We start from the raw sequence: 15,730 nt of genomic DNA on the forward strand, positions 1-15,730 counted from the left end.
TTTTTTTTTAAAAATATATAATTTTAATAATACTCACTTTCTTAATTATTAAATAAAATTAAAAAATTAAATAAAAATATAATATATAAATAATAATAGTATAACAACCTTATCATTATTCTATATATTTGTTGCATACAATACACGACACTTGCCAAGACTGTCGAACACATTGTCGGATTGATTACCCCCGCCCAAATGAATCTCTTAGGTGGCATTCTGACAGAACTAACGCTTGACACCTGGCTATCGTACAACTAAAACTTAATTCATAAACCCAATTAATGGACCATATTTTTCTGTACGTCTGACTCCGGGGATTGCCAAAATTTGACTCCATCCTATTTTGGATGTGACATCAGATCCATCAACTTTTGACAAAAAGACAGACCGCGAATTTTTATCGCTTATTTTTATTATTGTGATTTTTTTATTTAATAATTAAATAAATATTTTTTAATAATATTATAAATTTTTTATTTTTTAAAACATATTTAAATGTGTAAAAATATTACATATAAAAAAATACAAAAAAATAAAAATCTCAAAACCACTAATAATAGCTTCAATAACTGGGAGGGACGGCTGTAGTGCCACTCATTAATTATAGCCGCACAAAGATACGTCTTGATTCAAGCTAAATTGTGAGAAGAGAGTCTTTTTTTATACGAAGAAAAATAGTCATTAATTTGATGATGATCTGTCACGTAAATATAAATTAATAATCAGCAAGTACGCCAAATTTGTTTTCTCAGTTCAAGCATTTCGCTTTCTGGGCTGACGTTGATATTTTGTGAGCAGGCATGAAAACGCGGACTCAAGATATCATGATCATGAACGTTAGTAACAAATTAAACACAGCAAACTAGAGTCTAGACACAAGATATAGATCAAGCTGCATGCATGGGGTGAGTCATCTAAATCTGACATCGATCGATGTTGCTCATTCTACGTTAATTTCCGGACTCCCAAAGTTAAGGGCCACATTAATAGGTAAAGCATGCAGGAAGCAGTCGACACTTGGACCAATATCTCCTTGATCAAGATGATAGAGATCTGTCTAGGAAGAAGAAATTAAGCAAAATGGGAATTAGAGCTACTAGTTTGTTTTTTGAGATGAAATGAGATAAGTTAAAATAAAAGTTAAATAAAATATTATTAAAATATATTTTTTTAATATTATTTTTATTTTGATATTTAAAAAATTAAATTAAAATTTAAAAAAATTGAATTATTTATTATATTTTGTGTAAAAATAAAAATAATAATTAAATCAGATAAGTTGAGATAAATTATGAAAATAAAGAAGTTTTAAAGACTTCGTTTGTTTTCAAAAAATTTCTTAATTCATCTCATCTAATCATTATAATTTTTTTAAATTTTAATATAGAATAAAATAAATAATTTAATTTTTTTAAATTTTAAAATAAAAATAATATTAAAAAATATATTTTTATAATTTTTTATTTAATTTTTTAATTTTAATCTATGTGAAAACAAATGACGTCTTATTTGATCTGTTTTTGGTTCTTGATGGCCGGGAAGCGTACGTATGAAAGGAAGAAATTTGGATTGTTGTTTTATTCTGAAAATAAAGATGTACGGCGGCACATATAGATCCCTAGCTGATCTCAGACATCCTAATTGTCAGACGATCGATAAAGAAAGGCATGCACGCATGCAGATTAAGGATTTGGTCGGTCCGGTGAAGTTGACATTTCCAGAAGGCAGCACAGACAATGACTTTGCTTACCCGTCAGAACTTCAAACAGCAACGATGTTGATGTTTTAGCAATTAAGCGTAAAAATATTTTATTTCATCTTTTTATTATAATTTTTATATAAAATATAATAAATAATTTAATTTTTAAAATTTTAAAATAATAATAATATTAAAAAATAATATTTTAAAATATTTTATTTAATTTTTAAATTTTATTTAAAATTATCTTATCTCACCTCACTTTTCAAATTATATCTAAATCTAATAGATTCTAACGTCATAGAAATTGGTGAAATTCAAATTGCTGAATGCATGGGGAAACGTTGAAGTTGTTTCATTCCAAGATGAATTTTGAATTTTCTGTTCTTTTCTTTTTAGTTTCCTTGACTTTAAAGCATACAAAGTTCATGCTTGTCTGGGTGGTTAACCTTTTTTATTTCTTTGTTGCCATTTTGACTGACTTTAAGGTGTGTTGGGATGTTAAAGTAAATTGAATTGAGATGATAAAATATTATTAGAATATTATTTTTTAATATTATTATTATTTTAAGATTTGAAAAAGTTGAATTGTTTATTATATTTTATGTTGAGATTTGAAAAAATTATAATGATGAATTGAGATGAGTTGAGAGTAATTGAATTGTTCCAAACCATGCATGTAGAAGATTACACAAAATATAAAAGAATATAATTAAATCCATCGCTTATTTTGAATGTAGAATAAACACACGTCAAGAATCTTTTAATTTGGTTCATGAGGAAATCGAGTCATTTTTTTTTCATTTAACTTGTGGATCTAATTATTTTCGATATGATGAAAATTTCTCATATTTTATGAAAAATAAATAAATAAATAAATAGAACTTAATTAATTTCTTTGAGTATTAATATGGCTTTTACTTTGCAGCAGCAGGTGGTCTATTCTAATTAATGGTACTTCTGTCAAGGCTTGTAGTCCGACCCATAATGGTTGAAGGATTTGTGGAGTTTAAAAGAGTAAGGCCATTTTGGCCCAATGATTATGCCCCAACCAAAAAATAACAACAAAAGTAAAAATAAAAAATAAAGAAAAAAGAAAACAAACATGTCGGACTAGAAAGAGACCAGCGTGAAATGTAAAACACGTACCAACGGAGAACAAAAGAACCACAACCCCACCCACATAAGGTGTTGTCGTAAGGGTTTAATCGATTCAATTTTAGATAAAATTTAAGATCAAATTAGTATGTATCGATTTTATATTTTTAAAAATCGATTAAGTACAATTATCCTCTTAAATCGATACTTCCAGTTTTATCGATTCTGGTCTAGTTTAGTCCTGTTTTAATAAAATATAAATTTATCATAAAAAATCATTGCTTTAAAAAAATCTATTTTATTAAAAATATGTTACTATTTATAAAAATTTACTTTATAAAAAAAATATGTTATGTAAAAAAATTAAAAAATCTTCTATAAAAAACCTTCTATAAAACAAATAAAAAAACTGATATAAAATGTTATTAATATATATATATTTTATGTTTAAACATATGTTATAAATTATAATAACATTATCTTATATATAATTATAATTTATATTATTATATATAAATTTTATATAATATTAAAATATTATATATAATATTAAAAAATTAATTTAAACTATATAATATAGTGAATCGGGTCTGGTCCGGTCCTAAAAAGCATAAAACCGGAACCGGACATGTACCAGCCAATTTTGGAATTAAGAGAATCGGTCCCAAACCAGACTGGTCCAAAACCGGTCCGGTTCCACCGGTTTGGACCGGTCCCGTCCAATTAGTTTTTACATCCCTAGGTGCTGATATGGGTTCTGAATTCATTTCTCCATCCCAGTAGTCTCCCTTCTCCCTTCCCAAGCCTTATAAGTCATTATGCTATAACTTTTCTTGAGACTGGCAGCCATAGTCACAGGTCACTCCAAGCAGAGACCAACGTGAGCCAAATCTATCTTTTCGATTTTATTTGTGTTAGGTAGATTTTGGTTAAATCTTTATTTTGGTGTGATATTTTGGCCGGATCAGGGAAGGGCAGCTACCCGCCCTAAGGCCTGGCTAGATCTGAATATTTTGCAATAATTTTAGAGGTCTCCAACCTCCACCTTTAATACCTTGGATTATTCTAATTAAATTGTTCGCATATTAATAAAAAAAAAAAAGGTACCAAAGACGACGGAATCTATCAAGTTGTACTCTAAGCAGCGGATTGACATAGATCATGCTTGAAAAGTAATGTAACAATCGAGAATTTGAAAGATCACTCGGAGCAGGAACTTATGGTAGGAGAATGAACCAGGGGTTCGGGTCTGGGGATGCCCCCTCACTTACCCAGTCATAACGCCAAGCACAAACCTAGAACAAACTCTTATTTAAAACTTCGAGCTAAGTGGTTCAAGCATATAACAGATAAACAAAAAGGCTGCCTGCAAGGCTGCTCTACTAAATCGCAGTCTCAGTAAAAATGTGGCATGTTTTCATTAAATGAAAAACTTAAGAGCAGTGACCCTAGCCTACACTTTGATAGCATACTTCCTCAACGGAAAGTACATATCCTTCTTCTTCTCGCGTTCTGTCTTCAGAGATGCCTGCACAAATAGGAAGAAAACAGCATGCCACATAAGATCATTGGGTTTAGAGAATCCAAATGTTTGACATCAGCCGCACCAAACAGGGCAAGCAAACAGAAAAAGCCTTTCCAATAGATGATCCTTGTGTACTGGAATTTGAAGTTAGCGAAACAACCGTGCAACTGGAAAATATAAAGAAGTTTCCCAGGTTCTAAAATTACATTAGTAACAGAAACGGTAAAAAGAAGCTTTCTTTAAAGTTTATGGAGCTTCACTTAAAATTCAGCAGTAGTCACCATCAACCCATCACCTAGAATATGACAACAACCATATTTCAAGAATTCAAAAGTTACTATACACAAAAAGCTATATAGGCAATCATTAGCATCCATACCTTTGATTATGGTTAACTAACTTTAAATCTTGGAAGCCAATCGAATTATGTACAAAATTCTTGGCAATCATTTTCACAGATGCACAAAATTAGAGAACTAGGTCAATGAAACTGGTCCCCAGTAATTATGCATAGCTACAGGCATGTTTCATTAGCATTTCATCATCTAAAGTGCTAGTACTCTTTGAATCATTTCTTTCTTACATAGGTAAAAAATATTTTGTTAATACTAATAGAGGAATATACATAGCCCATCCCATTAATACTAATAGAGGAATATACGTAGCCCATCCCAAGTACTCACGATGTATACAAGAGAAAACACCTAGTTAGGACCTCTTTCCACCTTTAAAGCCACTTTAACCAATTTTCTTGTCTCAAGCCTAACTATTGGTAATTAAGGCATTGTTTGGATACCAAAAACATCTCAACTCATCTCATCTAATCATTACAAGTTTCCCAAAACCAATATAATAAACAATTCAACTTTTTCAAATCCGAAAATAAAAATAATATTAATAAATAATATTCTAACAATATTTTATTTATTTTTCATCTCAACTCACTATCCAAACCTTCCCGTCTCTCGTGAATGTTTATCATACTCTCCTTTTCCACTTTCAATTCATCCATCCAAAGCAGCAACAACCACAATCCCTCACTGAACATTTTAGTTCGTACTACACGTCTATTCCACCACCTAAGAATTTATCCCTCAAACATTTATCAATTGGAAGTTACAATCCAAGTCTGATTGTACCAAGCATCAAGCATAAAAAATGTACTTTAATTCCAGTCTCTCATTTGCAACGTAGTCATGCAGGTTGCACAACCTTAACCAATCTCTAATCAACATATATAGGGGCCAATTTAGAGTCCTCTTTTTCATGAACAATATCCATTTTTGTCGGGTTATCTCAAAATCAAACCGCGAACAAAAACTTAAAAAACAAGAAAACATATCTGGGAGGAAAATAGAAACCTGGTGCTTGGTAAGACGTCTGCGGATGGCCCGGGTTTTCTTGGGACGGAGATCGAGGGGCAGGAACTTCTTCTTCTTGTAGGCCTCCCTAAGAGCAGCTTTCTGTTTCTGGGATATCACCGTCAACACCTGCGCTATTCCTAGTCTCACAACCTTTCTGCAAATCCAAACAAACACGTATAAGCCCCCAAAAGCCTTAAGGCTTCAATATATATAGCGAAGGGGAGGAAGAGAGGGCATGTACATCTTGGAGAGCTTGTTGGGCGCACCACCAGTAACCTTGGCGACTCGAAGGAGAGCAAGCTCCGCCTTGAGGTCTTTCAACTGGGCCAATAGATCTACCTTGGACTTGTTCCTCAACTCGTGGACCTTGATCCTCGCTACAAGACATTTCCAACCATCCGTTCATTCGATCAGACAATTCACAACAACAAAATTGAAAATACAAATTCAACCCGTACGAATGTGTAACAAGACAGAATGAAGATAAAATTTGGAGAGTAACCCTAGACATGCGAAGGAATAAGGCAGTGGCATACCCATTCCGGACGGACAACGCAGCGGCTTCGAATCCTGGTTGCCTCCTGAAAACCCTAGAAGCTTTTGTTGCGAGTCTGCTGGACCTTTTATTCGAGGGTACGGTAGGAAAAATGCACAGAAAATAGAAACAGTTAATTGGTCTGTGACAATGTTTTGGGCCTTAAATCAAATTAATGAATGCGCTGAACCCCCAAACTCGTGTTTATGGACCAAGCCCAATATCTGTGACAATTTTTTATTTTTTATTTTTTTTTCATAGAAGAGGATAATTTTATTAAGAAAAATGATATTTATAGTTATAGAATTTACAAATATCATACATTATTTTTTTAAAAAGTAAAATATGAAACACACATGAAAAAATTAATTTTTTAATAATAAATTTTATTCTTTTTCAAAAGGAGTGCATGACGCTTAAACAACCTATAACTATATCTAACATTATTTATTAAAATTTTGAAGTATCAATTTTTTTTATTTGAAGTATAAATATTTTATATGCTAATTAATTTAAAAGGCTTCCATATCAGTGCTAAGTTAAGGATATAAATACACAAATTACTCAATAAGGAATTCGGAATTAGCTCGGTCAAACTTAAATTTGGCTCGATTTATTTATTAAATAAATCATTTATGAACACAAATTATGAAAATTAATATAAAGCTTAGCCCAAGTTGTATAAGCTCATATAAACTTTGAACAACTTTGCGTTTATTGCTTTTTATAATATTATCTCTATACTTATAATGAGAATATTTTAAAATTTAAGAATATAAGAAAAAGTTATGTTCGTAATGCTAAATATGTTTGTTAAACTCTTGTAAATATAATCATTAGAATATGTATATATAAATTTTATAAAAGTATTAGAAAAAAGTCAAAGTTTCTTTGTCAAAATTTAAAGATAAAGTTATAAGAGGATTGGCAATGGCTAGTCCAAATTTTAGCTAGAATGTTAGATTTTAGCTATAATATGGATTTGTAGGTAGATTAGTCCACATTGGACTAGCTATCTTGAAGTTCAAATAATAATAAAATATTATATATATAATTTTTTTTTTTACAAATACAGTTGATATATTAATTAATAACTTTATTAATAAAAAGGATTATTATTTTTCAAATATTTTTTCTCTCAACCTAATTATTGAATAAATATATTTTGTCAACCATTCACCCAACAATCACATATATAAACATACCAATGCTAAAATGAGGTAATTTTCAAGGAGTCAGAACATTGGCCAATATTCAAGTCGAATATTAAATATTCAGCATCATATTGTTGTATTATATGGTATCTCATAATGGAATGTTGTAGTATCTTAGCATCATCAAGACATCTCAACATCATATTGCATAAACAAAGGAAATTGAATAATGAAAACCAAAGGAATAAGAGGTACAAGGGGAACACAGTCAAAGATTTGCAATAACAGAGGCATAATCACAACAATTCCACTCACAGAATACCAATAACCAACAACATTGCACAAGGTTTGAATCCAATAAATAAAACCCTCATAAATCTCCACAAATCACGTCTATATATACAGTCCACAAATTCTTACAAAAAAAAAAATATACATCCCCAAATAAATATTGTATAAATTGCAAACAATCTGTAAAACAGCATCATCCATACCTAAACCTGGACATGGGGATCGATTGCAGTTCACGAGCGTGCCACACGGTCCAGTGATTGTGTTTGCCTCCAACTCTGTTATTGTAAAACCCAAAAATTTAATCATGTGAAAGCAAAGATTTCTGAGTGTGTGCGTGTTTAAATAATCGGGGATGTGAGACCCCGTGAGTAAAACAGAGAGTGAGTGAGAAAACTTACCACCAGCCGACACTTCCAGTGAGGAGAAGACGAAGAAGACCTGTTATGTTTCGGGAGAAGGTGTAAAAGGGCGAAAAAGATAAGAGGAGAAGGGGGTTTCGGGAGAAACAAAGAAAAGGGTGAAGAAGAGAAGAAGAGGAGAGAAAGAAAAGGCCGGAAGAGAAGAAGAGAAGGAGTTTCGGGAGAGAAGGTTCGGGAGAACGAAATACAAGGGCGACGACGAAAGGATTCGAATGGGTTTCGGGAGAAAGAAAGAAAATAAAGAAGAAATCGGCTTCGAAGACAAAAGGTCGAAGAAGAAAGGAAGAGGAGTTCGGGAGAAAAAAAAAATAAAGAGGAAATGAGGGTTTTGGGATGAAGACAAAGAAGGGGAAAGAAAGAAAGGAAGAGAATGATTTTCGGGAGAGAAAATAAAGAAAGAAGAAATGTGGTTTCGGGAAGAAGATAGGGAAAAACCGAGGGAAAAGTTTAAGCGGGAGGCAAGAAATGATAAAATAAACATTTGGTCTGTGTGCAGTAGCTCGCCAGACTTGGCGAGAGATGAAGAATTACTGTAGTTAAAATGTTGAACTTTAGATATTTAGCTAGGCCGATGTGGGCATTTTTTTCTCTTTTTACTTTTAAGTTAGATTTGCATTGGCAAATGGCTAGTCCATTGCCAATGCTCTAAGATATACTAAAAATAATCTATTTTGTCAAAACAAAAAATCTCATGAACAAATTCGAAGTTGCTTGAATATATGACTTGTTTGTGAACATGGTGACTAAATTTAAGAGCAACATCCATCTCTTTCTTTCCTTTTTTTTCTTTTTCTTTTCTTTTTCCGTAGGGCCAGAGATAATATTGTTATATCTTTTTGTCACCCAAGTGGCAAATAGAAGTCCACTCTCTTTCTAGAGTTTCTCCTCACATTTTAGTGATTCCCCACTCCTCAATGAAGCTTTCCCTCTTTTCCTTAAAGTTCACTCCTAAACTTGCTTCTATCACTCTAATGAATATGGACTCTCTGATCTCGCAAACTAAAACACTCTCTTGAAAAGACCTCAAGCTAGAACCTGCAGTGGAAGAAGAAGAAAAAAATAGAATTTAGAGTGGCAATATGTGAATCGATCTTTGAATCTAACAAGAACACGATACAAAATTAATGAGTTCGAGTCAAAACGAGTTGACTCGTTAAGACACGATTTATAAACGGTTCAATAATGGACGGGTCAATCTGTTTAACCCAAACTAATCCGTTTTGACCGTTAAGTTGTAATTTGATATTTCTCAATATGCATATGTTTTTATTATTGAGATTGTAGTTTCATACCTATGGTCATATTTGTTATTGTAGGGTTTGTAATATTTATTTTATTGTATGTTAAAATTTGAAAAATATTGATATTTTTTTATAGTAAATTTTCTTATGTTTTAAAAAATATTGTGGCTATTAATATATATATATATGTATATATTTAAACTTTTATGTGAAATTATGTTAATTGAGTCAAATGAGTTATGCGTGGTAGGTCACCCATTTATATAAAACAGATTTAAATGAGTCGTGTCGTGTTAAACTATTTTTAATTAATTATTAAACAGGTCAAAACGGGTGACACGTTATCTAAATAAATTGGATTAAGGTTTGAAAGTTTGACACGTTTAAGTTAACGAGTCGGGTTCGGGTTAACTTATATAGTCGAATATTCATGACTTGATACAACACGAATACGACCCGAAAACATGAATTGCCGCCATCAGAATTAGCATTAATAGGGCGTTTAGTTATAGCACACCCCTTGAACAAATCTACCACCCATGCGAGCATCAAAGCCATATGGAATTTCATACAGAAGTTCCTAATCGAAGACCTAGAAGCCAACTTGTTCCTTTTTACTTTTCAATTGTCTCAAGACAAGCCCATAATTCTTAAACAAGCCCCATGGGATTTCAAAGGACATCTACTAATTCTTAAACCATGGCCTCCTGGTTCTACTCTACAAGAGATTCAATTGAATCACTTAGCTTTCTACATATAGCCTTCAAAGTGAGCCTAACTACCCTTTCTCTCATTTTATTTTGCAAGGCTCGTATATGAGCAACTAAGCCCAATCATCCTCACATACAAATTTGAGTAGTCCGAAAATTGCTAATTTCATAGTTAACCCAATGCTCAATGCTGAGTACACCATCAGTACCCTTTTGTGGTACTAGAGCCCACTCACTCATCCTCGCCAAAATCTAGAAAAATAACAAAAAGGTTGAGCACCCAACTAAAGTCCCGCAGCCTTTGACGAAAAAAAACAAAGAAATCAACCCTTGTGTGAACAAAACCCAGGGGCACCTAAACCCATCACTGTTGACTCAGCTATGGCAATCATGCATATGGAAATGCAATCTGGCACTGCGGGGAAAACCAAGAAAACAATGAGCAACCAAGGGTCACCCCGTACCTTAGATCGCTCATCCGTGAGAGACTGGATCATGGTATTATAAACCAATAATGGAGATTTCCCTGATATCACACTGCAACACTTGACTTTATCAGTATCAAATCATCATCCTCTACTAATGATCACAATAGTTCAACAAAATCGACCATACTCCTTTAAATTTAAGGAATTTTGGATCCATGACCTGCTCAGTCAAATAATAATTCAAGAAGTATGGAGCAAGCAATTAAAAGGAACTAAAACTTATATGCTCGAAGAAAAAAAAAAAAAAAAGCTACTAAAGATGTTCTTGAGCAAAGGAACTCCAGAAAGCCCCAAGTCCAGATGGAATGATCGCTCTTTTTTACAGACACTATTGAAACATTATCAAGAGTGAAGTCATCAAGGTAGTGTAAAATTTATTTCAAAGTGACAAACTACTAAAACAAATGAACAACACAAATATTGCACTCATCCCAAAAACTTCCAATCGAAGCTCACCCAATCATTATTGCCCAATCAGTTTGACAAATTTCATCTACAAATTCATCATAAAAATCCTAGCAAATTGGCTCAAAATCACTCTTCCCAGCATCGTCTCCTCTCTTCAATCGACTTTTGTACCTAGCTGAAATATAAAAGAAAATATGATAATTGCCCATGAGATGTTTCACCACTTGAAAAAAAATAAGGAAAAAGGAGACTAATGGCAATAAACTATGATATGGAAAAAGCTTTTGATTATATAGAACGAAATTTTTTGTTCAAAATGATGGAGGTTTTGGAATTAAGGGCCACATGGACAAATATGTGAAGAGAATGTGTTACAAGTGTCTTTTTCTATCCTCATTAATGGATCACCAAGAGGTTTTTTTAAAGCACACCTAGATAAGGTGACCTCATCTCATCTTTTTTATTCATTCTATAAACAGAGGTACCTTTCAGACTAATAGCCAGATCAAAAGCTCAAGAAAAGTTTGAGGGTATTCGACTGAACATAAATTGTCCTTCAATCTCCCACCTTTTATTTGTGGATGATCTAATCATTTGCAGGAGAGCAAATGAACAAACTGCTCAAGTCATATTTGAAAACATAAGGAAGTATAAGGAATGGTTAGGACAAAAAATCAATCTCAACAAGTCATCAATTTTCATCACTAGGAACACTAATTTAACGATCAAATTCTCAATTACTCGAATATTGCCATATAAGCCATCTTCATCTAGAATGAAGTATTTAGGCCTCCCGACCTCGTTTGACAGAGCCAAAAAAGAAAGCTACAAGGATTTACTGGAAAAAATCAACACTAGAACGTTGGAAGTTAGAATTACTCTCATAAGCAAGAGACAATGCTAATCAGATTAGTAGCAAGCACAACCCCGACATATCATATGCAATCTTTTAAGCTGCCAAAATCAATGTGGAAGTCGCTGAATACTAGCTTCAAAAATTTCTGGTGGGGTTTCTCCAAAGCACATAATCACAACCTATCTTTGAAGTCATGTAAATCTATTTGTCAATCAAAAAATGTAGGTGGACTTGGTCTTAGGTTAATGGAGAACATGAACTTAGCAATGCTAGTAAAAACATGATAGAAATTGAGTCAAGTAAATATTGGGCTATGGCATGAGATAAAAAATGTATCTCAGATCAACAAATTTTTTGAATGCGACCACAAAAACATCAGATTCATGGTTATGGAATGGAATCCTAAAAATAAGGGAATTAATTGAATTAATTTCAAAAGGTAAATGCTATTAAATTTTCAATAGATTATCATTGAATGTATGGCCAGAGTCTTGGATCTCAACTATGAAAAATTATAAGCCAAAGCCTATATCCAACAAATGAATGAGGTACACTTGCTTTTGAGAGTCTCAAATATCATTACTAATAATCATCACTCCTAGAACATTGAGAAAATGCAAATTCTGTTTGAACAAGATAGCATTATAGAAATTCAAAAAATTCCTATTCCTCAAAATAGTCAAAGGAATGACTCCATTATTTGGAATCCAAATCAAAATGAGAAACTCTTTGTCAAAATTGCTCATCACTTAGAGGCAAATGGTACAGGTATCATCACTCTCCAAAATTTCCCAAACTCCAATTTAAAAAAATTATGGAGTCTGAAAATCCATGATCGACACAAGCTACCACTCAGGAAAATAATATGGAATATGCTTCCTACGAGGGCAAGACAAAGCAATATCATTTCGAAATTTCAACATGAAAATTGTCCACTATGCAACAAGGAAGAAGAAACAATTATTCATCTATTCATTGAATGTCCAATTACGCACATAATATGGCAACAAAGTAGCTGGCCATTAAATCTCGCATTATTGCCTATAAACTCAATGGTGGATTGGTGGATACAACTGATAATCAATCCAGTACCAACATTGGGTTTAACTACTTCAGAGAAACATCATTTTTAGATTTTTGTAGTAATACTGTTAGAGTTTATATGGATGCAAATAAATGATATTGTCCACAATCAATCTACTCTCTTGCTTAGGAAATCTACAATCTAGCTAGAAAAGACGTGCCAAATTTATAAACAAGCATGTGAACAAAAGGCAAAAATCCATCAAAGCCTAAGCTGGGCATCTCCACTTTCGAATCAATGAAACTTCTCTTTTGATGTAGCAGTAAGAAATTATTTCTCTACATCTCCAGCAATATGCAGGGACTCTGAAGGAAATATTTTGAAGGTATGGACCTCAAAAATCTCTCCAACTAATCCAGTCTTTGCAGAAACTTCAATAGCTCTTTTGACCACACAAATGACAAAATAACTTCACTAAAGACCAATCATCCTAGAAGGTGAAATTAGTAAAAAATGAAGCCCCCTCACCAATATGGGAACTAACTCCAATTAGAGATGAAATTTGTCAAAATCTTCACACTCGAGAAGATTGGAGAGTAATCAAAATTCACCGGTCTCAAAATTGGTGTGCGCATTTTATAGTGCAATGGGTCACTTTTCGTCGTATACCCATTGATATCATTCCTACATGTATCTTACATATTGGCAGTGGCAAAGACCCTCCTTGAACTTTATGTATTTTTAAATTAGTTATATTTTCAATAAAATAAATGCTTGTTGAGGGAAAAAAAAAAAAAGAAACTCATATTAACAAGGCTTAGTTCTTAAGTCTAGGGTAATAATATTTTTGAGTTTTTATAACTCATCCATGTTCGTTTATCATCTTCAATCATACTAGTTAATGTATTGATATTTTATGCGAGTGTCTATTTAAATAACATATGAAGTCATTTAAAAAGTGTTATATTAACATGTGTGATCGGAGACAGTATAATTAAGATGGAGAACAACATTTCTCGAACTGATATAGGAACGACAATTATTAAATAGTCTCTCTCTAGTTGACGAAGTTATGTGATCTATTTATCATCACATTACAGGAATATTGTCTTAATGTACACCATATTATATAAGCGTTAATAAATTCCACGTACTAAAATACTAGTTATTTATGACTTGTATTACTATTGTACTTTGTAAGATAAAACTTTTCATCCTTGCTCTCAGTGACTGACTTGTAACTTTGTTTGTGTCGGTAAAAAAAAAGTCTAATTAAAATAAATAAATAAAAGAAATTTATTTGATACTATCTTTTCTAAAAATTTCATTAAATTCTCCTCTACGAGTTTTTATAGTTTAAAAAATCTGATTTTTGCTACAAAGGGGGAATCATCCCGTAACACTAGAATTGGAAAGGATATTTATATATCTTTTACCGGGCTGGGCCTAACTTATCCAAGGAGTCCCAATAAACAAAGCGTAGTTGGCCCAAAAGACAGAAAAAGAGGAAAGAGGTCTAGGGCCAACACATGAATATGTTGGATGTGGAATGATGGGACGCCAACATTTCTTACACTGTCCTCCACACATAAGTAGTGGCAAGGCCATGATACATTTAAGGACCAGATACAGAGTGTGGATAGATATCATGGCTAGATCTCCTGTCCTTGACAAGATGTATGGCAAGGAAGCCGCACTCACTTACCTGCCACGGGGGACACAACCTAAGAAGCCACACCGCATTAAATGCAACAATGTGGTACCCTGTATGGAAGACGGTCTCCTATGAGATGAGGTGTGGGCGGACCACCCCTGCAGGGATATAAAAGTTGGACTCCAGCTGTAATAGTTTGAGTGTACAAGTTCTACTTATTTATTTTGAAAAAAAGTGAGTAAATTTAAAATTCATGAAAAAACTCTTTTTTTAAGGTGAGTCTCATGGTGTTTCAAATGGAGTGTGTGATGATTGAATATTCTAAAACGGTATATAATATTACTCTTTCTAATATATGTAAGATGAAATATCAGTTAAAATCTCTACCAGTTCATGTTAGATACAATAGTGAGTTGTGCACACTCATTTTGAAAAACAGGAGTTTACTATTAAAAAATTAATTTTTTATGTAAATTTGACGCGACACTTATACACTTTATGACTACAAAGATCATTTCTTTTTCTTTTTTGATAAACAAATATAATTTATATTCCTCCTTAAATAATCTCTTCTAACTTATTATTATTTTGTCTTAACAATTGAATCTTAAATTATGGCACTCAATATAGTTTTGAGATATAAAGTGTAATTTTGTCTTATTAATATTATAATAAACCCACAATTTTGGGTTTCTTAATTTTTGCTAAACATAAAATAAAAAAATTAAACCAAAAAGTTTATATTTATATTTATATTTTTCCAAATAAAATGTGAGTTTTTTGAATCATTTTATAAGATAAGAACAAAGAGAAATTTAGGTTACGTTTGTGTAGTGAAATATTTTTAGGTATTCGTTGAATAATAGTAAGAAAAATAATTAAATAATAACGAAAAGTAAGAAAAATAATAATAAATAATAAATAATAATGTTATATTATAAGAATGAAAAAGGCTACTTTGCCTCCTCGCTTTGTCCACTCTATTTGATTGTTAGTCAATTTTTTTTTTTTTACTTAGTGATTAAGAAATTGATTTTAAATATATTAGTGTATTTTTTTTATTTTTTAAAAATATTTAAATATATTAAAAAAATGAAAAAAAAAAAAAATGCTAGGCATATGTGGGCGGCAGAGTAGCCTCGCACAGAATGAAAAAGGCTATAAGAATTACCGGCCTTGGGCATTCTTTCCGTTGTTCAATTTCTATTTTAACAATTTTTAAAAACAGAACGCAAACCATTCCAGCAACGGTAAAAAA

The 15,730-nt window shown here is 32.1% G+C and overlaps 1 protein-coding gene across 1 annotated transcript; it reads right to left on the reverse strand.

Moving 5' to 3' along the window:
* Nucleotides 1-4,078: 4,078 nt before the first annotated feature.
* Nucleotides 4,079-6,357, reverse strand: LOC109006384 (60S ribosomal protein L35-like). The gene is made up of 4 exons (XM_018985654.1): nt 6,226-6,357; nt 5,931-6,066; nt 5,687-5,843; nt 4,079-4,328 (listed from the first exon to the last, which is right to left on the reverse strand). Exons 1-4 carry the CDS (start codon nt 6,227-6,229, stop codon nt 4,254-4,256), a joined length of 372 nt encoding a protein of 123 aa, XP_018841199.1. The 5' UTR covers nt 6,230-6,357; the 3' UTR covers nt 4,079-4,253.
* Nucleotides 6,358-15,730: the final 9,373 nt, after the last annotated feature.

Source organism: Juglans regia, chromosome 3, assembly GCF_001411555.2.
Source record: "Juglans regia cultivar Chandler chromosome 3, Walnut 2.0, whole genome shotgun sequence".
Taxonomy (NCBI): domain Eukaryota; kingdom Viridiplantae; phylum Streptophyta; class Magnoliopsida; order Fagales; family Juglandaceae; genus Juglans; species Juglans regia.

Excerpts from the sequence above, each read along its gene's own strand:
- LOC109006384 (XM_018985654.1), bottom strand. Across the intron at positions 5,844-5,930 it reads CCCAACAAGCTCTCCAAGAT|AAAGGTTGTGAGACTAGGAA; the intron begins GTACATGCCCTC and ends TTGGATTTGCAG. Across the intron at positions 4,329-5,686 it reads GACGTCTTACCAAGCACCAG|GCATCTCTGAAGACAGAACG; the intron begins GTTTCTATTTTC and ends CTATTTGTGCAG.